Here is a 25134-nt window from a genome sequence, read left to right on the forward strand (position 1 = left end):
GAGAAAGTGCTCAAAAAGCTGAAAGGCCTAAGGGCACATAAGTCACTCGGGTCAGATGAACTGCACTCTAGGGTTCTGAAGTTGGTAGCGGTAGAGATTATGGAAGCATTAAAAATGATTTTCCAAAAATCATTGGACCCTGGTATGATGCCAGGGGACTGGAAAATTATAAATGTCACTCCATTCTTTAAGACAGGAGGAAGGCAGCAGAGAGGAAATTATAGACCAGTTATCCTGACCTCAGTGGTTGGGAAGATGTTGGAGTCAATTGTTAAGGATGAGGTTATGGAGACAGAGGACAAAATAGGACAAAGTCAGCATGGTTTCCTTAAGGAAAAATCTTGCCTGACGAACCTTTTGGTTTTCTTTGAGGAGATTACAAGTAGGATAGGTAAAGGGGATGTTGTATATTTGGATTTTCTGAAGGCCTTTCACATAGTGCCACACATGAAGCTGCTTACCAAGCTAAGAGCCCATGGCATTACAGGAAAGTTACTGGAATGGTTGGAGCACTGGCTGATTGATAGGAGATAGCGAGTGGGAATAAAAGGATCCTTTTCTGTCTGGCTGTCAGAGACCAGTGGTGTTCTGTAGGTTCGGTGTTGGGACTGCTACTTTTTATGCTGTATATCGGCGATTTAGATGATGGAATAGATGGCTTTGTCGCCAAGTTTGCAGATGATACAAAGATTGGAGGAGGGGCAGGTGGTGCTGAGGAAACAGGCTGCAGAAGGTCTTAGGTAGACTTGGGACTACTTAGAATCCATGTGCATAACACCCTAAAGTCTAACTTGCAGGGAGGGTTGGTGGTGAGGAAGGCAAATGTAATGTTAGCATTCATTTCAAGAGGTCTAGAATATAAGAGCTAGGATGTGATGCTGAGGGTTTATAAAGTACTGGTTGGACCTCACCTTAAGTATTGTGAACAGATTTGGGCTCCTCATCTAAGAAAAGATATGCTAGCATTGGAGAGGGTTCAAAGGAGGTTCACAAAGATGTTTCCGGGAATGAAGAGTTATCATATGAGGAACGATTGATGGCTCTGGGTCTGTACTCACTGAAATTTAGAAGGTTGAGGGGGGATCTCATTGAAACCTTTTAAACGTTGAAAGGCCTGGACAGAGTAGATGTGGAAAGGATGTCTCCCATGATGGGGGAGTCTAGGACAAGTGGGCACAGCCTCAGGATATAGGGGCATCCATTTAAAACAGAGATGCAGAGAAATTTCTCTAAACAGCGGGTGGTTAATTTATGGAATTTATTACCACAGGCAGCTGTGGAGGCCAGGTCGTTGGGTGTATTTAAGGCAGAGCTTGACAGGTTTTTGATTGGACACGGCATCAATTGTTATTGGGAAAAGGCTGGAGATTGGGGCTGAGGAGGGGAGAAAAAGGATCAGCCGTGGTTAAATGGTGGAGCAGACTCGATGGGCTTCTATGTCTTCTGGTCTTATGGAAAATGAAGCAATGTTAGCAGAAGACACAGGAAGGAGAGAACCTTGCTTGGACACAGCAGTGAGATGGAGAACCTACAGTAATTGATGCGGGTCATTATACGGCAAGGAATACGTGCTGGAATTTGTTTGATAAAAATCATACAAGTTCAAGATTTACCCTGGTGGTGAGAGAATTTCCACCCTGTGGGTCCTATTTCACCACATGTTCATAATGGGCTTGATTTGCCAAAGTAATTCAGATCGTCAATTGTGCTAAATGAGAACTCTCCTGCTGTGATGAAGAATTGCCACGATAATAAAAAAAATCATGAAATTCACAAACATATATATTAACTCTAACATTAACTTCCCTGCATTTTTGGATGTAGCCACAAAACAAAATATTTATTCTCAAATATTAGCAAAATAATTATAACATGAGTGATCTGCATTAAAATTTCATGGTATGTGTATTAACCAACATAGTGGTTTGATTGCAGCTATCATAAGACTTCATATAAAGAGGGTTTTGATTCCCTCAGTCTATGACAATAATACATACCTGGCAGTATCTGAACATGACTATTAGATGTCAATGGCATGCTGTCTTTGTACCAAGTGAGAGATGGTGGTGGGATAGCATTTGTCTCACAATACAAGGAGATGGGGTTGTTAATGACTACATCCTTGAAAACAACTGTCCTGCTCCCTTCCAGTGTACTTCCAGTTATATCATAGCTATTTTCTGGTTTCACAAAACTTGGCGGAACTAAATTGAGGATTAAAAAACAAACAGTTATATTAAAAATGTGCTTTGTTACAAATCTCCATATTAAGTTATTTCTCTGTGATAAAAGGATAAAAACAACCATTGAACAGATATCTAATAAGCAAAAATGATAACTTGTGGTAAAGATGAAAATAATGGAGATTTACTTAAAAGGATCACTGCAACACAAAACACATTTAGGAATAAGCAAATAATGCAATCTAACCTTGAACATTTACATCATAATCTTTCTCGTCCTCTCCAGCAATATTGGTGGCCACACAAGTATACCGTCCTGTATCTGAAATCTGGGCATTCTTGATTTGAATAATCCTGGTGTTTGCTGTGATGGTGTTGTGCTCATCTTTCTGCAGAGGCTTGAAATTGAAAGATTTGACTTTTTCTTCCAATAAAAAATTCAGAGTGCTTGATCTTTATTTATTTACCAGAAGCAATCTCAGAAATACAAAGAATGCAATTTGATCTGTACACTTGCTGAAATGTGGTATGATTGGAAGCAGATACTATGTCTTACTAACACAATTTGAATTTCTTCTCTTCTCTGAAGGCACCCATTCCATCAATTTGCTCAAATGGCAGTCCGAGAATATATGACTACTCTATGCATTAGAGCCATGCCTGAAACACTTCTAATTTGGCCATAACCTAAATAAGTACACAGTACTTTTTAACAAGACCAGCAGTTATTGTTCAGCCCTGACTGTCTATGAGGAGGTGCAGCCGAGCTACTGAGTGACCCTACCTGGGGAGATCCAAACCTTTGACCTAGTAGTGACAAAGCAGTAGTGATGTATTTCTAATTTCGGATGGTATGTAACTTGAAGGGAACTGCAGCAGTTCAAAAAGGCAGCTCCTCTCCACCTTCTCAAGCGATTTAAACATGGAACAGATGTGTATGCCTTGCCAACAAAGTCTGTACGTTTGTCTATATTAATGTCAGGTAATAAGAGATTGTGGCAAGGCTTTTATGAAGATTAACTCATATATAGTCTGGGATCAAGACTGAGCAAGAGCTGGGTGTAGTGCCCTGTGTCAATAATTTTCTTGCCCTGTTTGGTGGTTGAAGATGCAGAGAAGGCAGTGAATTGCTGAAGTGCAGTGTGTAGACAGGATGCCCTGCAGGCACAGAGAGCTGGTGGTGGAGCAGTGGATGTGAAAGGGGTGAATTGGATTTCTTCTTGCACTACTTTAATCAATGATAAGTGTTACTTGATTCATAAAGAATAATAGAATATTATGTTTCAGCAATCACACACAGTATGATTTTCAAATTATTACTTATAACTGGGGATCACTTCATCAAACTTTGAAAACTATTATGTTTCTATCACTATTCACCCTCCTCTTGTCCATGCTGGCTTTTTGCTGGATGAATACAAACTTGTTCTAGTTGCTTCATTCTCAATTCAAAAGCCTGTGCTTTCTACCACCTCTAGTATTCAATCAACTTCTCTCCACTTATTTATATTTTAATCCATCTGCAAACTTTGATCCTGGAACTAGGATTCCTGTCAAGATAAAGGGATGGGCAGATCCCACTTTGATAACATCAATGAAATTTAGGGTTTACTTATTCTATTCCATCCTCTATTGCTATGAAGATAAATATTCCACATCACCTAAAGTATCAGGGCTCAGATTCTTTCAAGGTTCTGATAAGTCATTTAAGAAAAGCAAGATAATCGGTCTTTCAGATTTCATGAAATTATTAATCTGCTGCTGTTCATTGTGGTACTTGAATGGTTAACACAATTGTGCTCTGGACAATGCAAATTGCAGTACAAACACATTCTCCTATCGTGTAAGTCCATCATTTTAAACATTCATTCAGTATTGTACATGAAGGGCTAAACACACCTGTCCATCTTTGTACCAGTGAAGTGTGGCTGCTGGAATTGCGTAAGATTCACACTCGAGAGTCAGGGTGTTGTTTACTTTTATCTTAACTTCTTTCGGTGACAGACCAAAATCCGGGATATCATCTTTGTTGATAGTAGGAGGAACTAGGAAAATTAAATGGAACAGCGAGCCATTATACACTCAGCTTCCTGAATAAAGTGGACACCAGCAAAATTCAACATGATCTTACTTACTGTATTGACTGCTTGCTAACCTATTAGGTCTGTCACAGTTTTTCAGAATAAGTGATCCACATTGTAAACACTTACTGTAGACCTTCACTTCATAATTTTTTAGCATTTCTCCAGCCTCATTAGTAGCAATACAAGTATATCTTCCAGCATCCTTCTCCTGAGCTTTGAGAATCTGAAGCGTTCGCCCGCCTGACATTAGGAAGAAGAACAGGGGAATATCTGAGTATATTGTAATCAGTGAAAGTCATGACTTGATTAGTGTGAAGATAAAGCATGAACCAATCACAACAATACAGGACAGGGACCTCCTGTCTTCCATGTATGAAATCTACCAGAATGCTGACTTGGGTATGATAATGGGTTATATTATTTCTGAAATGAAATACTAGTGAATAATATTCAGTAAACAAACTGCTTAACTGAACTTCAGAATTGTTAATGTTTTTCACTCGGGTGTGCCAGCTTAGAGCCAACAACTTCACCAATCATCTGAACCTGGTCGATAAAGGGCCAATTGATCCGGCAGAAATTTTTTGAAGGGGATGCCAAAAGGATGGTTTGGCTGTATGACCAAGTTAAGTGTTCAGAATATTTTAGAGCTCAAACCTCTGAGATGATGGCTACACTGCAGAATGGCACGTTGCTCTCTAGAAGCCATATACTGATACTGGTACAATGTGAATTTGATCTGGCCCACTTATCAAACCCATCGCCACCAGCTTTACTCCATTCCTATGACAAAACTAATGTTTTACAGCCCCACAAATTAAACTGTTCTCCAGGTCTCACTGCCATGGCTGTACTGGGAAGTAGAGCTTGTATTGAGGTATTGTTAACTGTTTTTTGAATGCCTCTGATAATCAAAGACAAATAAAACTAACTGAAAGATTTTTAAAATTATATTGAAAACTCAATCCAGCCTGATACCCATTATCTCTAGACTCCGTCTTGAGCTCAGCAGCAAGTGGGAGATCACATAAACAAGCGTAGGAGCTACAACAAGTTCCTAACTTACAAACTGAAACGTACTGATTCGCACACTACAGTTAGTAGGCAGTTCCCTATGGAATTATCAGCTAGCTGTCGTCATGATCTGGAATATTTGTCATTCACTCTAATCTTTAAGAAGCAGAGAAGCCCTTGGAACCAATAGAAAGTATGGCTCAAGCACTCTGGCCATAAAAGGAAGCTTAAACCAAGAGCTTGTGACTAAGTTCAGAGCCACCACCTGAAGCAAGCCTTGAGTATTTCCCATTAGAGTCGAAAAATTAAACATCTACCTATAGTTACCTATCAAAAAAAAAGCAAGTGGCATTCAGCTCCTTGGGGATCATTATTCCAACTCACCTGCTCTGCATGATTTAATAATTTAATGATATAATTATAAACTTGGTTCTAATATTCTTTTATTTACCTGGAAGAATCTGCACATAATTGTTGGATTCGAAAGGTGCTCCATCTTTAAGCCAGGTGATAATTGCAGGTGGGTATGATTGTGCCTCACACACAAGGGAGGTGGGGTTATTCAGAATAACTGTGACTTCCTCTGGAATGCCTTGACTGTCAACGCCAGGAATTTTAGGAGACACTAAATGGTAAACAAGGAAACTGAAAATAAGTTTTTAAACTGATTCAAACTTGGAAGAAAGGTCTCAAAACCAAATTGTTGACTTGTTTCTCTCTCCACAGATGATGTCAGACCTGCTGAATTTTTCCAGCAGTTTCTGCTTTTCATTCAAGCTGTAGCTATGGTAGAATTAAAAGTAAATGTTGAATACATTTTATAGCAGAAAAATATTATAGGTGCCATCAAGATGGTTCCTTAATGATTCCTGAGATCTCATCAGATGTTACATTTATCTTTAATCAAACATTTTAACTTCCCACACTAACTCATTATTTTAGGGTATTACTTAAGGAGACGAAGAACACTGACATCACTGGAGCGCTGAAGTCAAGCCATGAACACATATAGGGTGGCTACATACAGCATTTGTGGGCCAACGCAGGTAAGCTGGATGGTCCTTGTGAAAATTTAGCACAATCTAGAATGTCCCAACTGCCTACCTTGTCAACAGAACATTATATTTGACAGGCCTTTTTTGCATTGTGATAAGCTTTGTACAGTTAAGAACAGAGTAAATTTCTTGTTTCCTAGGTTCTTCCCATCTTCACAACACAGACACAAGAGAAAAACCTCAAACTACTGTGCCTATACTGGTTGGATATATTACTGGTCAAACGACAGTTGTCCTGAAGCAAAACACTGCAGATGCTCTCGAATGGCTGAGTAACTTTTCCTGTACACTAGCAATCACTGTGGAAGATACTCAGTTTTCTGGCAGTGATAAACAAAATCAGGGGCAGGTAAAGCTTCAGTTTTCATCAGTTTCCTTCCTTGAGTCCCTGTTTCCTCATCTTCCATCCCAGTACCCATCTCTCCTGTTGTTGGACTTTTCAACCCTCACTCAAAGCTCATCCTCATGTCCTTTCTTAGAACCTTATCTCCATGGTTACCTGAGGTCCCAGCCCCATTTCCCAAAGCCCAAACCATCAATCTCCATTCCATAGCCCCCTCCCCAAGTTCTCAACTCCTAAACTCTCATTTCCAGACCTCTACTTTTCTGTCCATATCTTCACCTTTCAACATCTTTCCCACCATCACCCTCTCCTACTGCAGCAGGGAGAAGGGAATGGAGGCACTGGAGACGATGTCTGGAACTTGTTACCTGGGCAGCAGCCAGCAATGTGATGCTTCAATCTCATGGGCTCCAAGAAACAGAGCTGAGAAATGCAATCCAGATTCTGGTAGATTTGACAATAGTACTTTAGGCCCAATAGAACAAGATCATAATGTCCAATAGTTTTAGGCATTGCAGACCTACTACTTGTAGGCCAAAGCTCTGTTCAAAGTAAAATTTCATCATTCTCATTCTATAAAAACTATTTACCTGAATAGTGTACCCAGTTAATGACTACTCCCTACTTTGCTCTTTAGAAATGAAAAGTCAGAGTCATCAATTCCAACTGTTGTTTGTAAGGAGCTTGTACATTCTCCCTGTGACCATGTGGGTTTCCTTTGGGTGCTCCAGTTTCCTCCCACAGTTTAAAGACATAACAGTTGATAGGTTAATTGGTCCTTGTAAAGTGTCCCGTGATTAAGCTACCACTAAATCGGGGGTTGCTGGGCGGCCCAGCTCGAAGGGCCTAATCCATGCTGTATCTCAATAAACAAATAAAGAAAGAAACAAACAAACACTTTCTGACACATATATGAGCTTGAGTTATATCAAAATTGCTTAAGTACCAGTGTCAGATGACTGGTGACAACAAGGCACTCTTTTAATTAAATGCCTTCACTCTGAGAAGTTCAAATGCATAGATACCTAGAAATCTAGCGAAGTTTTATCTTGTCTAGTGGGTTTAAAATTCGAGGAACTGTGTACCAACCTAGCACATTTAGGTTGAAGTTCTTGTTCTTGCGTCCTGCTGTGTTAGAGGCTATGCAAGTATATCGACCGGTGTCAGACACATGTGCCTTTTCAATCTGTAGAAAACGCCCACTGGATAGGATCTGATGCTGATCTTCAGTCAGAAGTTCACCATCTTTCAGCCATTTTATTTGTGGAACCGGATTACCTTTTCATGAAAAAGAGCTTTGTAAATGATTAGTAGTACATGTAATTATTATCTTTGATCAAACAGCAGTAGCACATCTACATATACACATTTACTTAAAACTATTAGTATATTAATTCCTAACAATACACAGTGATACTTTTGCGGAATGTTGGATGGATTAGCTGAAAAGAAAATGCCTAGTTTTGCCATCAGTTAAAAAAAAAAGCTTATTCACATGTTTCTAACATAGAAATAAATGAACTAGCTGTGTGGACTGGAATATTACAATCATAATAATTTTTCATCCTTTATGTGGGGTGCACATGGGAATGTAACCTCTCTACAAGGCTTTGGCTGCATAACACATACATAATTTTAAAAGATGCCTCAAACATTCTTCATGCCTCTACTTCACATGCTCAGAATGCACCGTATGTTGTTCAGCAGGTACTCATGCACCGGCATCACACATAAATGATAACTTTTACCAGCCAGGTTAACAAGCAGTTCATCTCAGAATGGTTGTGTGCTTACCTGAAACCTCACAAGAGAGTGTAATACTGTGATTCTCCTTGACTTTCACATCTTCTATCTTATCTTCATTAACTATGCTGGGTGGTACTATTTACAGACAAGAGTAATGGAATTAAATACTATAGTGCAGCAAATAGAAACACTTTATATCTCTTCATAAATTGCTGACCTGTTGGCAAATACAGCAGTCAAATTGCTCGGAGCAAGGTTTCCTCATCGTATTAATTGAATAAATATATTTGGTAATTTTGGTCAAGGAAGCAACATTTCTTGGAACTTCATCTTTTCATGTATGTGTATGATTTCATCCACCCAGCTGAAGAGGCTTAACTTAATGTCTCCTGATTTACAGTAATCTAATTTCTAATTCCTACATATATTTTCTAGCTTATACTCTCCTAGTCTCTTGGAAGAGTTTTCAATCCATTGGATTGTCAGGGCTTGCTATTCTTACCCTACTGACAGATGCCAGGTTGAGGTTGCTGTAGGGGGGCAAATGCCTGACCGTGAATATCTTTGTGCAAGAGCCCAAAACAACTTTGTTATTAATTGCCAATGCAGTGAATAGTGAGTATCATTTCTTAAGTACTGACTAAAACATCCATCCCAATGTATAATTGATTTGTAGAAAGGAATCCTGGTAGTTCAGCAGCTCCGATGAAACTAAAAAATGACAATGAAAAATGAGCCTTGAATTTTTTTTATGTTATTGAAAATGAAGCCCGAACAGTCGAGCTTTCATAAGGAGACAACATTCCTGGAACATCATCTCACATAAGTGGGATGACGTTTTCCAAGCATGGTTCAAGCACTGATGATGATGGTGATGATGACGTCGACTCAGACCTGAGAGGCCAGCGTCAGGCATTTTCATGCCTTACAAGGCACAGTTCGAAAGGCTGTGTGGGGCGCCACTCCTCCCACAAGCACTGGTAAATGTTTAAACATTTGGCTGTTACCCCATTTTCGCAATACCATGAAGGTTTGTTTGATTTATATTGTCACTGACAGGTTTTGCAGTGTGATCAGGAGGCAAGTAAGTGGAAGTTGATTTGTTGAATTATTTTTGCTCTCATACCTAAGACGTTGAGGTCAAAGCTTTTGATCTCTTCCCCTGCAGCATTTGTGACCACACAGGAATACAGTCCAGAATTTTCCTCTGCTGCATGAATCAAGCGTAGTATGCGACCTCCTATTGGAAAATAAAATGTCAAATGTTACTTAAAGTCAGCCATTACAACCACAAAAATAAATGCAATATAGCAGAATGTAGCACATATCGCAGACTTTCTAACAATGTTGGAGTCTCCAAAATAATTCTGACTAAATTTTAAGACAGAAGAAAGAACATTAAAAAGGGAGCAGGAGGGAAACAGAAGGCCTTTCAAGCCTACCCTGCTATTTATCTAGGTAACGTTCCACCCCATGCTATGCTATCGAGGGAATTTTCACTACACTCTCTCAATGGCAAATGTATCCTTTTTCATATCAGGAGACCCACACTGTAAACAATTCTTCAGGTGCGGTCTCATCGATACCCTACATAACTGCAATAAGATATCTTTATTCCTGCACATCAGTCATCTCCTATTAAAGGCAACATTGCGTCCTAATAACTTGCTGGCTTTTAGCAACCTGTGAACAATGACTGTTTGAAATTTAACATCACTCAGTCTCGTCCCATTTAAATTTTTGGTAGATGCTTTCCTGTTTGTACACCAAAATGGATAGTTTCCCATCTTTCCCACATTATATTACATATGCCACAATTCTTGCCCATTTACAAAATATGAAGCCTCTTTACATCCTCCTTCCTCCTCACAAATCCCAACGCGTTGAATCATCAGCAAGTATGGGACTACGACATTTGATCCCCTCAGCCAAAACACTAATGTTGATTGTGAATAGCGGAGCCCTAGCTGCAGATCCATATGGTATCCTACCAGTCACAGATGGCCAACCTGGAAGAATCCGTTTATTCCCATCCTTTGGTTTCTGTCCAACAGCCAACTCTCAATTAATACCATCATGTTATCTCTATCTCTGTTTGCTTTGTCCTTGTTCTAAGTTCAAAGTCCAAAGTAAATGTATTATCAAAGTACATATATGTTACCATATACAATCCCAAGATTAATTTTCTTGTGGGCATACTCTATAAATCCATAATAAAATAACAGAATCAATAACAGACCATTTGTCTTTTGTTCAATCAGTGTGCAAAACAAACTATGCACATACAAAAAGAAAGAAATAACATAAACAACCAAATAAGCAATAAATATCTGAAGAACATGAGATGAAGAGTCCTTGAAGGTGATCCATAGGTTGTAGGAGCTGTCCAGTGATGGGGCAAGTGAAGTTACCCCTGCTGGTTGAAAAGCCCGATGATTGAGGAGTAATAACTGTTCCTGAACCTGGTGGTCTGAGTCCTGAGGCTCCTGTACCTTCTTCCTGATGGCAGCAGTGAGAGGAGAGCATGGTGGAGTCCTTGACTATGGATGCTGCTTTCCCGCAATAATGCTTTGTGTAGATATGCTCAATGGTGAGGAGAGCTTTACCTGTGATTGACTGAGCTATATCCACTACTTTTTGTAGGATTTTCCATTCAAAAATATTGGTGTCTCCATACCAGGCTGTGATGCAGCCAGTCAATATACTCGCCACTACACAGCTACAGAAGTTTGTCGAAGTTTGTCAAAGTTTTAGATGTCATGCCAAATCTTTGCAAACTCCTAAGGAAGGATAGGCACTGTTGAATGTCTGCGCAATTGCACTTACGTGCTGGGCCCAGGACAGGTCCTCTGAAATGATAGCACTGAGGAATTTAAAGTTCCTGACCCTCTCCACCTCTGATCCCCCAAATGAGGTCTGGCTCATGGACATCTATTTTCTTCCTCATGAAGTCAATAATCAGCTTCTTGGTCTTGCTGACACTGAGTGAGAGGTTGCTGTTATAGCATCACTCAGTCAGTCAGATTTTAAATCTCTTTCCTATATGCTGATTCATCACCACCTTTGATTTGTCCTACGACAGTGGTGTCATCAGTAAACTTGAGTATGAGATTGGTGCCATGCTTAGCCACACAGTCACAAGTGTGAAGTTAGTAGAGCAGAGAGCTAAGCACACAGCCTTGTGGTGCACCTGAGATGATGGAGATCGCGGAGGAGATGTTGAGATGTTGCCAATCCAACTGACTGGGGTCTGCAAGTGAGGAAATCAAGGATCCAAATGCACAATTCTCCGCTCTCTTGTGTGGGACTTTATTAAAAGCTGTATCAAAATCCAAATTCACTATATCCACTGCTTCTCTATAGCTGTAACTATTGGCCATATCCTTAAAAAAAACACCAGCAGACTAGTCAATCATGACTTTTCTTTCATAAATCCATGTTGGCTCTTCTTAATCATACCATTTCATCATTACATCCTTCATGTTGCTTGCCGATGATATTATGCTAGTACATTACTGCTTTCACTCTGCCTCCATTTGCTGTTGTCTGATCCACAGAAGCAATCCTAGAATTTAACTTTGTTATCAATTTCTTCAAAGAAATACCTAAAATCTTGTTAGGATTATTTTACAATAAATCTGCTTCAGTGAATCTGGTAGAGGCTGAAGTTACAGCAAGATTGGTAGTAAATCTAATAGCGGACAAAAGAATTGTGCTAGACCGATGAAGAAGCTGGCCAGATCAGGGCTCTGTACAGATTTCTCTCTATTGTTCACAAAATGAATGGTTTGCTCACACCATTTCAATATCATGGAAAAGTGATGGTATTTTATTGCCGAACATTTACTGGTGCATGCAAAAATGGTACAGTTCTGCTGTTAAGATTCATGTCAAACTTCAAATTAGCTTTAATGCCTAATCTTTTGTAAAAACATGCAAGTACTGCTTTGTGATACAAAGCTTACCTGAGAGTATTCTCAAAGCATTGCTCAGACTGATTGGCTGTCCATCTTTTAGCCATGTGATTGATGGAAGTGGAATGCCTGAAGCTTCACAGATCAATATAACTGGATTTTTAACCACAACACTGACATTCTCTGGTACTCCCAAGGCTCCACTAATACTTGGTGGCACTAAGAGAAAGAACGTGAAGACCGTGTGATAAAAGTTATATTTATGCAATAAAGATGTCATTACAAAATCCAGATAGACTTGTCTTACTGATCAACAGTGAAAGATACCACTCTTTAAACATCTTTGAAACTGAGTTAGAATTATGTGAACTAATAATCAGCATTTACTGAAGATCATGGTCAAAATTATGTAGATAAGTAATTCATTATTTCTAAGATATTGTCATTAAAATGTTTCCCTCTTTCTTTTTAATATCTTTGCTTTCAAAATACAATTGTTTTCAAAATCCTGTGAAAGGAGACAAGGATTGATTAATAAGACTATAAGACACAGGATAAGAATTAGGCCATTTGGCCCATTGCATCTGCTTTGCTATTTGATCATGGCTGATTTATTATCCCTCACTCCTCCATTCCCCTGCCTTGTTCCCATAACCTTTAATGCCCTTACTAATCAAGAAACTATCAACCTCCACTTTAAGTATACCCAATGACTTGGCCTCCACAGCAAACTGTGGCAATGAATTCCACAGATTCATCACCCTTTGGCTAAAGAGACATCCCTCTAATCTGAGGTTGTGCCCTCTGGCCCTAGAATCCCTCATCATAGGAAACATCTTCTTCACATCCACTCCATCAAGGCCTTTCAATATTCAATAGGTTTTAATAAGATTCCCTGTCATTCTTCTGAACTCTGGCGAGTACAGGCTACAAGCTATCAAACGCTCCTCTTATGTTAACCCTTTCATTCCTGGAATTATTCTCCTGAATCTCTTTGGACACTCTCCAATGCCATCGTGTCTTTTTTCAGATAAGGGGTCCAAAACTACTCACATTACTCCAAGTGTAGTCTGACCAATGTCCTATAATGCCTTGGCGTTACATGCTTGCTTATATTCTAATTATTTCAAAATGAATGCTAACATTGCATTTAACTTACTTACCATTGACTCACTCTGTAAGTCCACTTTTAAGGAATCCTGCATGAGGACCTCAAGTCCCTTTGCTTCTCTCTGTTTGTAAAATAATCTAATGCCTTTATTCTTTCTACCAAAGTGCATGACAGCACAGTTTGCCCATTTCCTAATCTTTTTCCATCCTTCTGCAGACTCACTGCTATCGCAATACAACACCCTCCCATCTTTGTAACATCCACAAACTTAGCCACAAAGCCATCAATTCCATCATCCACATCACTGGAATATAACATGGAAAGACGGGTTCCTAACACTGACCCCTGCAGAACACCACTAGTCACCAGCAGCCAACCAGAAAAGGCCCTTGTTATTCCCACTCTTTGCCTCCTGCCAGGCAGCTAATCTTCTATCCATGCTAGAGTCTTTCCTGTAATGCTTTGGGCTCTTATCTTGTTCTCATGTGCTGAACCTTGTTAAAGGCCTTCTGAAAATCCAAGTAAACAACATCCACTGACTCTCCTTTGTCTATGCTGCCTGTTATTTCCTTAAAGAATATCAACAGATTTGTGAGGCAAGATTTCCTCTTAAGGAAACTATGCTAACTTCAGCCTACTTTATCATGCACCTCCAAGTACCCTGAAACCTCATCCTTAATAATTGACTCCAACATCTTCTTGAGCATTGAAATCGGGCTAACTGGCCTGTAACTTGTTTTATTTTGCCTCCATTTTTTCTTAAAGAGTAAAGTGACATTAGCAATTTTCCAGTCCTCTGGAACCAACACCAGAATCTATTAATTCTTAAAAGATCACTACTAATGTCTTCTCAATCTCTTCAGCTAACTCCTTCAGAACCCTGGGGTGTAGTCCGTCTGGTCCAGGTGACTTATCTACCTTTAGACCTTCCAGCTTCCCAAGCGCCTTCTCCCTAGTAATAGCAACTACACTCAGTTCTGGCCCCTGACCCTCAAATTTCTAGCATTGTGCTGTTGTCTTCCACAGTGAAGACTGACACCAAATATTTATTAAGTTCATCCACCCTTTCTTTGTCCTTCATTACTACCTCTATGTTGCTGTAATGTGCTCTATAATATTGCTGTAAAACTCATCTCCATGTTGTTGAGGTGAGTCCCTCCAATCTCATCCCTTTGCTTGGACTCCACTCAGTTTCCCTTTCACTGTTCAGCATAGCTGCAAGATTGGATTTTTATTTTAAAAAATGGTGATGGCATTCCATTTGAGGAAAGTTTTACAGTTCCAATTAGATTATTTGAATTATATAATTATTGCCTGGACATTTAATCTAAACCTTTGGCAGAAATGCACACACATTGGTTCCAGGGTTATCCCTTGTTAGATCTGATTTTGCAGTCAGACTAAATTCCTTTAACGTTCTCTTAATTGGTGTCTCAACAGCCAATAATGTTTGTCAACCACTGAGTTCAATCTGAAAGTATTGATGAAGCTGAGGAGATTAAAATCAGCTTTTGCTCTCAATTTTAGAGAAAATTGCAGACAAATAGATAGTGAATAATATGTAATTGACATATCTAGAAAGCCAAATACTAACCAGCTGACCCAGAGGATTAACTCTCATACTTTAAATATCAAACTACAATATGAGGAAAAGAGTACAGATGAAAGAGTTTGTACTGACAAAACTCCCTGGCTGCACAGCAAGGAACCCTGGGAAATGTAACACTTGGGCAGAATCTATTTCTTTCCCTGCTAGTGGAAACCTGTAACCAAGAATTGGGAAATAATTTGTCCATTCCAGTTTAACCAAAAGATGAACTATATTACTTGCCATGTACGTTGAGGTCATATTTCTTCTCGACTTGTCCTGCTACATTCACAGCCACACATGTGTACCGCCCCGTATGGTAAACATGTGCATCCTTAATCTGCAGTAGCTGTCCACCATTCAAAATGGTCACTCCTCTGTCATTCACAAGGGGGCGGTCATCTTTCAGCCATGTCAGTGCAGGTTGGGGAATCCCTTGGGCTTTGCATTCTAAGGTAACATCATTTCCTCGAATAACAATCACTTCTGTTGGATAACTCCTGCTGTTGTGAATGATTGGTCGGGCTGTCAAGTGAAAACAAATTAAACTCTAAAGAGAAAACATGATTATTGTTATATTTACTTAGCTGTCTTCAGTTTTCTTTCTTTAATGTTTTAATTTAATTTATTGTTTGAGAGATGTTGCCTTTCAAAATAGAAGCAACTGAAAACCCTACAGAATATAAAGTACAATACTAGAACAGAGGTGGAAAGGAGAAAAAAAACATTCAATTTGCTCTAACTATTTTTATTTCATAGATATGTTTATTTTACTTTCAGCATTAGTTTCTTTATTTTTTATAGTTCAGTAAAGACAACTATTAAAACAAAAATACTTCTGTCGATGTACTTAACTCAAAAATGTATAACCCATTTTGAATAAATTGTTACATTTTTTTGTAAGATGAATCAGTCATAAATGGTCAGTGTTATGTTTGTTTTTAGTAAAGACAAACTTAGTATGGGTAAAACTCTAAAACATTTTATTCTCAACACTGTTCAACCAGCGTGTGTGACCAGCTCACCAATATAATTTCCAGTTCTGGGTGTATAATATTACAAGACACTATCCAGCTGTACTTACAGCTAGGGCTTAGGGCAAGGTTTTTAAAGTATCAATAAACAGAAATAAAGAGAACAATTGTCAATCAAAATGAGATGCAAGTGCTGTTCACTCATCAATCTATCATTTGTGGTTATTTTGTTGATTCACACAGAATATTTAAATTCTCCTCATGTGAATGACAATCATTAGAATATTTGTTTGCAAATTGAGAATGAAAATGAAAGTATAAGACACAGCCACTTAATGACAATTATAAGAGATCATTCCAAACGGATAATTATCCTATGTTTCATAGGGAAGGTGGCAAACCTTATCTGCTGTAATTTTCAGTGCATGTATGGTTATCAAGCCAAGAAATCTCAAATAGAACTTGTGAGTATTCAAAATACCTTCAATACATCATTACACAAAATTAGAGCATAAGTTATTGGAGTAACATCATAGTAAGGAATTAAAATCAATTAATGGATGGAGTGCAGAGAATAATGAAGTAAATGGGCCGTGCAATGGGGAACCCCGCTATTCACAACCTATATAAATGAGTTGGATGAAGATATGAGTGATGTATCTGGGCTGGCTGATAATACAAATCTGAAGTAGCAATGTACAGAGAGGCTTTGGGGAGATAGACAGGTTAATTGAATGGGTAAGGACAAGGATATAAGGAGGAAGGATGTTTAGATGGAGCACACAAAATGGGAGGAAATCTTATTGAAATGTCCAAAGTTCTGATGGGCCTTGACAGGGTATTTGTGGAGATGTTAGTTCTCAGATTGGAGCATCTAGAACCAGGGGTCAAAATCTCAAATTTTTGTGACTTCACCCAACTGCTTGTGAATCTTTGGAACTCTCTAACCAAGAAGGCAGTGGAGGCTCAGTGGGATGATCAACCTACAGAGCTATGTACCAAGAGAATGGCAAGTGAGATTAGGCTGGACCTTACAATTCCCTTGCCTGCAATAAATTTTGAAAATTCTATTACCATTCTTCAAATCATTCTTCATAGCACACATAAAAAAAAATCACTGCAAGGAATTGTAACTATGTTATGCACTAGCTAGCCCAGGCATAGGAAGGTCAGTTTTAACTCCTTGCTTACTGGCTAGGCTTTTTAGCCATTTGGCCATTATGGAACCTTTCACAAACTGACATCTAATTATACATGAAAATTAATTTTATCTGATGTTAGCTGCAGTGCACCAATGTAAAATTGTTTTAAATGTTCTTCAGAAAGGGAATAAAGATTGAGAAAAACAAACATTTATTAGAGACAACATACAATAATTTATCCTACTTGGAATTAAACATGGACCAAAAACTATAAAATCATTTTGTGTTCAGTTGATAAGAGGCATACTTAGCACATACCAAAGGATCAATTATGTCTGAGGTAGCAAACCAAGCTAATAAAATCCTTAAACCTGTTGTTCACTGCCAAGTGATTCTGAATGCTCAATGCAGATGTTTCCACTTAATATGGATAAGACAGAGCTCTAGTTTGAATCACATGAATTCATTTTCTATTTATTGAACACTATACTTTTGTTACACTCGTCAAGAAAAGATAAAATAAATGTCAATAGAAGGCAAAGAATTTCACTTCAATGGTCCATAAGTCTGTCAAGAGTCTCCTCATTTACTAATAAGTAAGTGTAAGTGGATATGCGCCTTCAATCAATATGAAAGATTATTACTCCTTTACCTTTCCAGTTTGATTCACTTTTGGCAAACATTAAAGATAATGGCAGTAATATCCCTATATATCAATTGTTAGATAATTAATAATTGGAAGAAATTGAATATATTAAAATTCCATTACGGTAATGATCAATTGCATACCATAGACTTCCAGCACGTATTCTTTCGTTGCAGTTCCAGCAATATTGGATGCCACACAAGTGTAGGATGCACTGTCTGATTGTTTAGCATTGGAGATCTGCAACTGTCGCCCACCTGAGACAATGCGGACTTGTCCATTCAGATCATTCAGCAATACAGAGCCTACAAGTAAGAACAATTAACAAAATAGGTTCAGTGAAAAACACTGTGGTAATACCTTAGTACCTTCATTATTTAGTTTCACACAACATCATCAAGTTCTATTAGTGATATTAAAGAGAATATTAGAACTACAGAATTCATATACACCTTTGTAAACCTTTGCCCTTTGAAATGTGTCTTCTTGAAGCTATGAATCACCTCTTAATACTCATTAATGCACAGAGAGGATTGGCAAACTGGAAACAGGTGATGAAAGAACAAACTGGAAAATAATATTAGTTTAAACAAAAATGCTGGAAAGCTAAGCAGGTCAGGCAGCATCTGTAGAAACAGAAAGAGTCCACTTTTCACATCTTGGACCCTTTATCAGAACTCATCGATGAAGGATCTTCAACCTGAAATATTAACTGTTTCCCTTTCCACAGATTCTGCCTTACATGCCAGGTCTTTTCAGCATTTATTTTTGTTTCACATTTCCAACCTAAACAATGGTTTTTGATTTTAAAATTTTATACGATAGTGGAAACTTCTTCACTGCACGCCTGACATTCCAATGAGGTGAAATGGAAAACATCTACATTGGCAAATTGGACAATTTGTCATTACTAACAACTGCAAAGTGCTGTAATAGGAACAAGATTTCAGTGCTGGGTATGAACAAATGTTTATTCAATTCAAAAGAAGCTCTTTAAAGTTGAAACTGAAACCTGGTGTGTCAGCAAATTTTTATGTTGGCCTAGTCTCAAAGAGGCCATGAAACTACTTCCAAGTATTTAAGAGACTAAATTGGTTAAATCTCTTTAAAACACCACAGAATCTGTACTATATGATTAACCAACAACCATTGCTTGAAGCCTGCATTGGAAACTATCTTCATGCTGTCTGCTCATTTGTATGGCAGCTGTGTGCAGACTGCACTGTTGAATGACTTACTACTCAGCAAGTGGCCCAAATTTTACTGTGGTGAACTTCACTCATTTATTATTAAACCCATTCCACACTTCTGAAAAAGAAAGTGTATTGTGGCTGGAGCAAGTGGGGAAAGTCAGAACGGAGATTATGATCTGGTGTGAAAATTGTAAAAGGCTAATACTGCACAGAGCAGGAAATGCAATTTTCAGCCAATAAAGAGCAGGGCTGCTTGGCAGAGGAGGACTAAAGAAGAAAAAATGTACTGTCTGCATAGGTCAGAGAAGCTTATCAAACAAGCAATGTAATGGCATTGGGAAGAGACAGCTGTGACAGTACAAAAATATAGGACAAGTAAGATCAGGCTAATCAACATCAGGCTAGGCTTGTTCATCAGCAGAGTCTAAAAAGCAGTGGAAAATGTAATTGATAATGCTGCCAAGAAGCATAAAGTTACCTGTGACCCAGCTTGGATTTTGCCGAGACTGCCTGGTTTCAGAACTTGTCAAAGCTTTTGTCCAGAAATAGATGAAAGGGCCAAAGTGAAGTTGACTGTTTTTAACAACAAGGCAGCATTTGACTAAATATTCATCTAGGAATCCTCATAAAGTTGAAGACAACAAGAGCCAATGTTGAAATGCTCCTTTGGCTGGTGTCATACCTTGCAATAAAGGAGATGGTCCTTAGGAATCAGTATACCAGCCCCAGGACATTCTTGCAAGAGTTCCTCTGAACAGTTTTCTGGACTTGTACCTTCAGCCACTCCACTAATGACCTCTCAGCATTAGATTAGAAATTGGGATGTTCAGTAAAGATTGGCACAATGTTCAATTCTTTTCAGTATTTCAGAGAAAATTCTACAGACAGGACCTCAATGACATTCTGACCTGATCTAATAAATGCAAGTAATACATCTGACAAACAAGTGCCCAGCAAAGATCTTCTTCACACATAGATTCTAACCATCTCCTCTTGATAGTCAATGGCATTATCATCACAAAGTCTCCAACCAGCAATATTTTGAATTTGTCATTGACCAGAAACTTAATTGCACTGAGCACATAGACATTGTGATTCCAATGGCAAGACAGATATTGAGTACCTTGCACCAAATTATTCACTTCACTTCTTGGTTCCCAAAAGCCGTTCCATAATCTACAATCCAAAGGTCAGGAGAACTGTACAAGTAAAGCTCCACTAACACAATAAAAGCTGAATACTAATGTAGCAGATACATTGGTAACAAATAAGAAACAGATCTGTTTACACTTCCAAATCTTCTTAACAAGTCAATTTTTAAAAACTGAAGTCCTGAATATGCTGCTCTCACATCAGATGTGCTCACCTCTGCTGGACAGGGATTTTCAAGCCAGAGTCCCATGGATGTAACAACTTCAAAACAAAATGGATGATTACATTTCTGCAACGAGCACCTGGAAGCAACACCAACCTCCCTGTGATACAGTCACTTAGAATTGGATTAATGTTTACCACCTCTGGATCATAAGACCATAAAATACAGGAGCAGAATTAGGCCATTTGGCCCTTTGAGTCTGCTCTGCCATTTCATCATGGCTGTTTCAATATTCCTCTCAGCCCCAATTCTCTGCCTTCTCCCCATATCCCTTCATGCCCTGACCAACCAAGAACGTATCGACCTCTGCCTTAAATATACAAAAGACTTGCCCTTCACAGCTGCTTCTGGCAAAGAATTCCACAGATTCACCACTCTCTGGCAAAAGAAATTCATCCTCATCTCCATTCTAAAAGGACATCCCTCTATTCTGAGGCTGTGTTCTCTGGTCTTAGACTCTCCCACCACAAAACGCTCTTCATAAGACAAGCCATTCAATCCTGGATTATAATGCACAATAGGATCAGAGCTATGATGCACCAGATTGCAATAGGATAGTACAACAACTTGATACATCCAGACACTGGCTGTGTCCTGGCAACAAATTGCAGCTGCAGTATCAGATCTTTCTTCAATTCAGGGGAAAGTGAGGCAATGTTGTTGCAAACTGTCTGTAATGAGCTTTGCTCAAAAACAACGATGCTTGGGAAGGGTCTTTTCCAGAGAGCATCAATGTGATACCAGTGGCAACCGGGAGCAATGGCACCAAGGAAGCTGGTCTACTCCTGGACAGAAGCAGCTAAGGGGTAGGTGTGCCAATGCCAACAAATGAGATTGGCAAATAAATCCCATAACCTTTATAGGAATTTATAGTATGGTGACAACATGTTGTTACTGTAAGTTACAAGTCAGTTTAAAAAAATAAAGACACAAGTTGCTGGATTTTAGTGATCACTTGGGTGTGATCTAACAGCATCTGATACTCATATATTATATTAATGGTACACAACTACTTCAACCAAGTTTTAGTCACTCACCATTCTTCTTCCACATCAAACTTGGTGGTGGAATACCACTGGATTCACAAATTAAGCTGATTAAGTTTCCTTCTATGACTGTCATCTTGGATAATTCATTTGATCCTTGAATACTGGGTGGAACTAAACAATCAAATATAATTAGGTTAATTTTACAGAACAGTTATGTAAACATAGATACTTGTTAACTTAAACTGCATATAGGGTGAAGATGTTAAGTGTACAAAGAGGAGAACTAATCGTGAACAATTCTAGTCTGATGCATGGATAAAATGCCTATAAAGTGAATTTAATTGAAGTGTTTAATGTAGAAATAACTTCAGATTTCATTATTAAGTTCAATTCCTATTAAACGAAGCAGCTTCAACTGGCCCCAGTCAAAAGTGCTTGGAACATGTTCTACAATTTTATTAGCCTGAACTGAGATGAACTCTTAATTTTCAGGAGGCTTCTGGCCAATTATTTACTGATCTACAGTGTCTTAACATTTCTCATGTTTCAGAATAATCACTTTGTGAGAAGTTGTCCAAAATTAAGAGCTATATTGCTAAATTGTTAAAGCAACAATCTTTTAAACTACTTTTTAATCCCCTGTGAATTTCACATGAAATTTAGTAGAATCAGCATTAATGACTGGCAAATGTAGCATTTTAATTCAATTACACTACTAATCTCATCATCCCAAATATATCAACCATGTATCAGTTTAATACTTGGTACAGAAGAAAGTAAACTGACAATGGGAACACATAAAAGTGTATTCTGGATGAGGTTGCTGAGATGCATCAATTCATGGTTCATTTTGAATGAGCTTTAATTCTTGGGTCAAAATGACAAATTTAGATAAGTTAAAAGATGCCGGAAAACAGGAGCCCCTTTACTTTTTGGCACCATTCTTCAGATCGAGAATTCCTGAGTGAAAGATTGTCCAGCCAGACATAAAAGTAAAATTGCCTGTTACATTATCCCCACAATGTTCTTGAGATTTAACCACAGAAGAGTAAGTTCACTAGTCTGAATGTTCAATTTCCCATGCTAATCATCCTTGTAGCCTCCTGGAATTATAATATCAAGCTCTCAGCAATGTGAATATTTTTGGCCAGCTTCTCACATAGTAATGTGGAAGCACAGCCATTAGGAATTGGATTAAAAGCTTGTTCACCCATTTCATTTGAGATCTACGGTATAAATTAAACTGTACCATTGGACTGGTTAATACCTCCGTCGAGGTGGTACAGTAATGGTTAGCACAATGCTACTGTAGTGCCAGCAACCATGGTTCAATTCCAATGGTGTCTACAAGGAGTTTGTACGTTCTCCCCGTGACTCCGTAGGTTTCTTCCGGGTGCTCCAGTTTCCTCCCACATTCCAAAGAAGTGCTGGTTAGTAGGATAATTGTCACATGGATGTAATTAGGCAACATGGACTTGTTGGACTGAAGGGCCTGTTACCCTGTTGAACACCTGAATAAAATATCTCCAAATCAGGCATTCCCAACCTGGCGACAACAGACCCCTTGCTTAATGGTATAGGTTCACGGCATAAAAAAGGCTGAGAACCCGTGTTCTAAGTAAAAAAATAAAACCTCAGTTTTACAAAAGGAAAGTCACTGAGCTCTAGACTAACCCAACATTCTCCAATGCAATAAAGTTGAACATTTCCTTCTCCAGTTTCTTGCACAGTTGAGGTGAGTGTGACAGCCCTGTGATATCAAGACAACGCTTGACAACATGGTGAGGTGCCAGCAGCCAAGTCTCTCCTCTCACCAGCCACATTCAGAAGCAGTAAGTCTATTCCAGTCTCCACACTTTCTTGGTGGGGACTTCCTTTTGCTGAAATAGGCTCCTGTCTTTCTCAGTCCACGTGATTCCCATGATATGGCAAGGATTTTTCTGGAGCTTGTAATTACTCACTGGATAAACCACAGTCACTCTTTTAATTCAATGGTTGCAGGAATGTGAATGTGACAAAAGAAACCTACTCTGCAGATAGCAGTGGAGGAATTCTGATACTATGAAAATATTACCCAATGATACTGGAAATGAAACGGAATAGTAATCTACTTACAAGTTGCACACAAATGCTACTTACAATAATTTATGGATGTTCTTAAGCATACTTGAGCAGTAGGAAAGCAGCTTACCCAAAATGTTTAAATTGTAGTTCTTTTCTGTTTTACCAGCTATGTTTATGGCTTCACATGTGTAACGTCCTGTATCCAGGACTTGTGTAGATTCAATCTGAGAGATAAGGGAAAAATATATTTCATATTTGGAATGAGCTTCCTTTTTTAATAAATTTGATACTTATACTGAAGCACATTAATGTTATGTTAGCTTGTCAGATAACGTAAGTTTCTTGCTTCTACATTTCCCAATAACTGACTTTTTTCAAATGCAGGCGATAGTGTCAAAGTCAGGAACTTTTCAGGGGGTTTGAGGATCAGTGCCTCAATTTACTGGAGTCTTCTCTCACCAACCTGAACATTTATGTCAAATGCAGTGAAATTTTATTTATTCTTTTACAAACACAGCAGATTCCAATTAATTGGGACACATCGAGACCATTGCATTTGGCCCAATTAGTTTTATGGAAATAGTTTTAAAACCTACTGTTCAAGTGAGTCATAAATTATGAAGTACAGAACAAATTATAACACTACCAATGTTACTGCAGTACTATAAAACTGTGTATTAGTTCCTAACAGGTATTGACGGATTCATTCATCCAGTGAGTCTGCCGTGTTCTTTTGATGGACTGTAAATGAACAAAACTAGCACAGATAGTGGACTGCCTTCATTGCCTTCCTGCATGAAGTAGCGTTAAAAAATCACTGCTCTTTAAATTCAGTATCAGTCAGCCCAAATGAATGGCATAACACAAGCACACGCAATTGAAGCTATTTAATAAAATGTTGCTCTGAGCAGGGTGTAGTGTCTCACTGCAGCACAAGTGCACACGACTGGTGCTGGTTAGAAACTGTTGCATCCTCCAAGACTTTATTTTCATTGTAACATTGTCAATACCTTAAAATTCTTCATGGTTCTCAACTTGCTGAAGTAATGAAATCGCCTCATTTTCACTCCTGGCAGTTTCTTGCATATCCAAGTCTGAAATCTTGAAACCGCAGTACGCAAAACAGTTCTGACTTGTCTTACTGCTTATTTCTCACCAACTATTAGTGACAATAATCACTACATCTTGAACACAAACAAGCAAAACTAATGCTTTTTAAAAACTGTTCTCGCTAAGCATTTAGTCTATAATGGTCACACAAGGTGCAAGCATCTGACGCTAGTTAAAAACTGTTTGGCAACAGTCTCCTGTCCCAATTAAGCAACATGGTGTCTCAAATAAACACATGAAATCCAGGCTATTTTCTCGATTAATTTTTGTTCTCTAAGAGTTTCCCAAATAAGCACCTGTCCCACTAACCAGGATTCACTGCATCTTAAATTATTTGGTGCGGTACACCAAATGCTGGAGGAACTCAGCAGGTCAGGAGGAAAATGGATAGTTGACATTTTAGATCGAAACCTTTCATCAGTACTGGGTTAAATTATTTGGTCCTTATTTATTAGTGCCTGATATCATTTTGCATTTTATTATTGCCTCCTCCTGCACAAAGTTCAAAAGTCCAAAGAAAATTTAATATCAAAGTACATACTGAGATTCACTTTCTTATGGTCATTCACAATAGATACAAAGAAACACGATAAAATCAATGAA

At 38.5% G+C, this 25134-nt stretch overlaps 1 protein-coding gene across 2 annotated transcripts in view; it reads right to left on the minus strand.

The window, feature by feature from the left end:
- The window catches only part of hmcn1 (hemicentin 1), a 514861-nt gene that overhangs the window by 147094 nt on the left and 342633 nt on the right, over positions 1-25134 (minus strand). For both annotated transcript variants that reach the window (XM_072273998.1, XM_072273996.1), the window contains exons 42-54: positions 23549-23645; positions 21406-21528; positions 17944-18105; positions 15282-15563; positions 12391-12558; positions 9552-9665; positions 8474-8560; positions 7769-7957; positions 5733-5906; positions 4394-4507; positions 4083-4228; positions 2431-2581; positions 1998-2204 (exon numbers count right to left, since the gene is read on the minus strand). In XM_072273998.1, the coding sequence (XP_072130099.1) occupies positions 1998-2204; positions 2431-2581; positions 4083-4228; positions 4394-4507; positions 5733-5906; positions 7769-7957; positions 8474-8560; positions 9552-9665; positions 12391-12558; positions 15282-15563; positions 17944-18105; positions 21406-21528; positions 23549-23645 (2014 nt within the window). The remainder of the gene's footprint in view (positions 1-1997; positions 2205-2430; positions 2582-4082; positions 4229-4393; positions 4508-5732; positions 5907-7768; positions 7958-8473; positions 8561-9551; positions 9666-12390; positions 12559-15281; positions 15564-17943; positions 18106-21405; positions 21529-23548; positions 23646-25134) is intronic.

Source organism: Mobula birostris, chromosome 12 (genome assembly GCF_030028105.1).
Source record: "Mobula birostris isolate sMobBir1 chromosome 12, sMobBir1.hap1, whole genome shotgun sequence".
Classification (NCBI taxonomy): Eukaryota; Metazoa; Chordata; class Chondrichthyes; order Myliobatiformes; family Myliobatidae; genus Mobula; species Mobula birostris.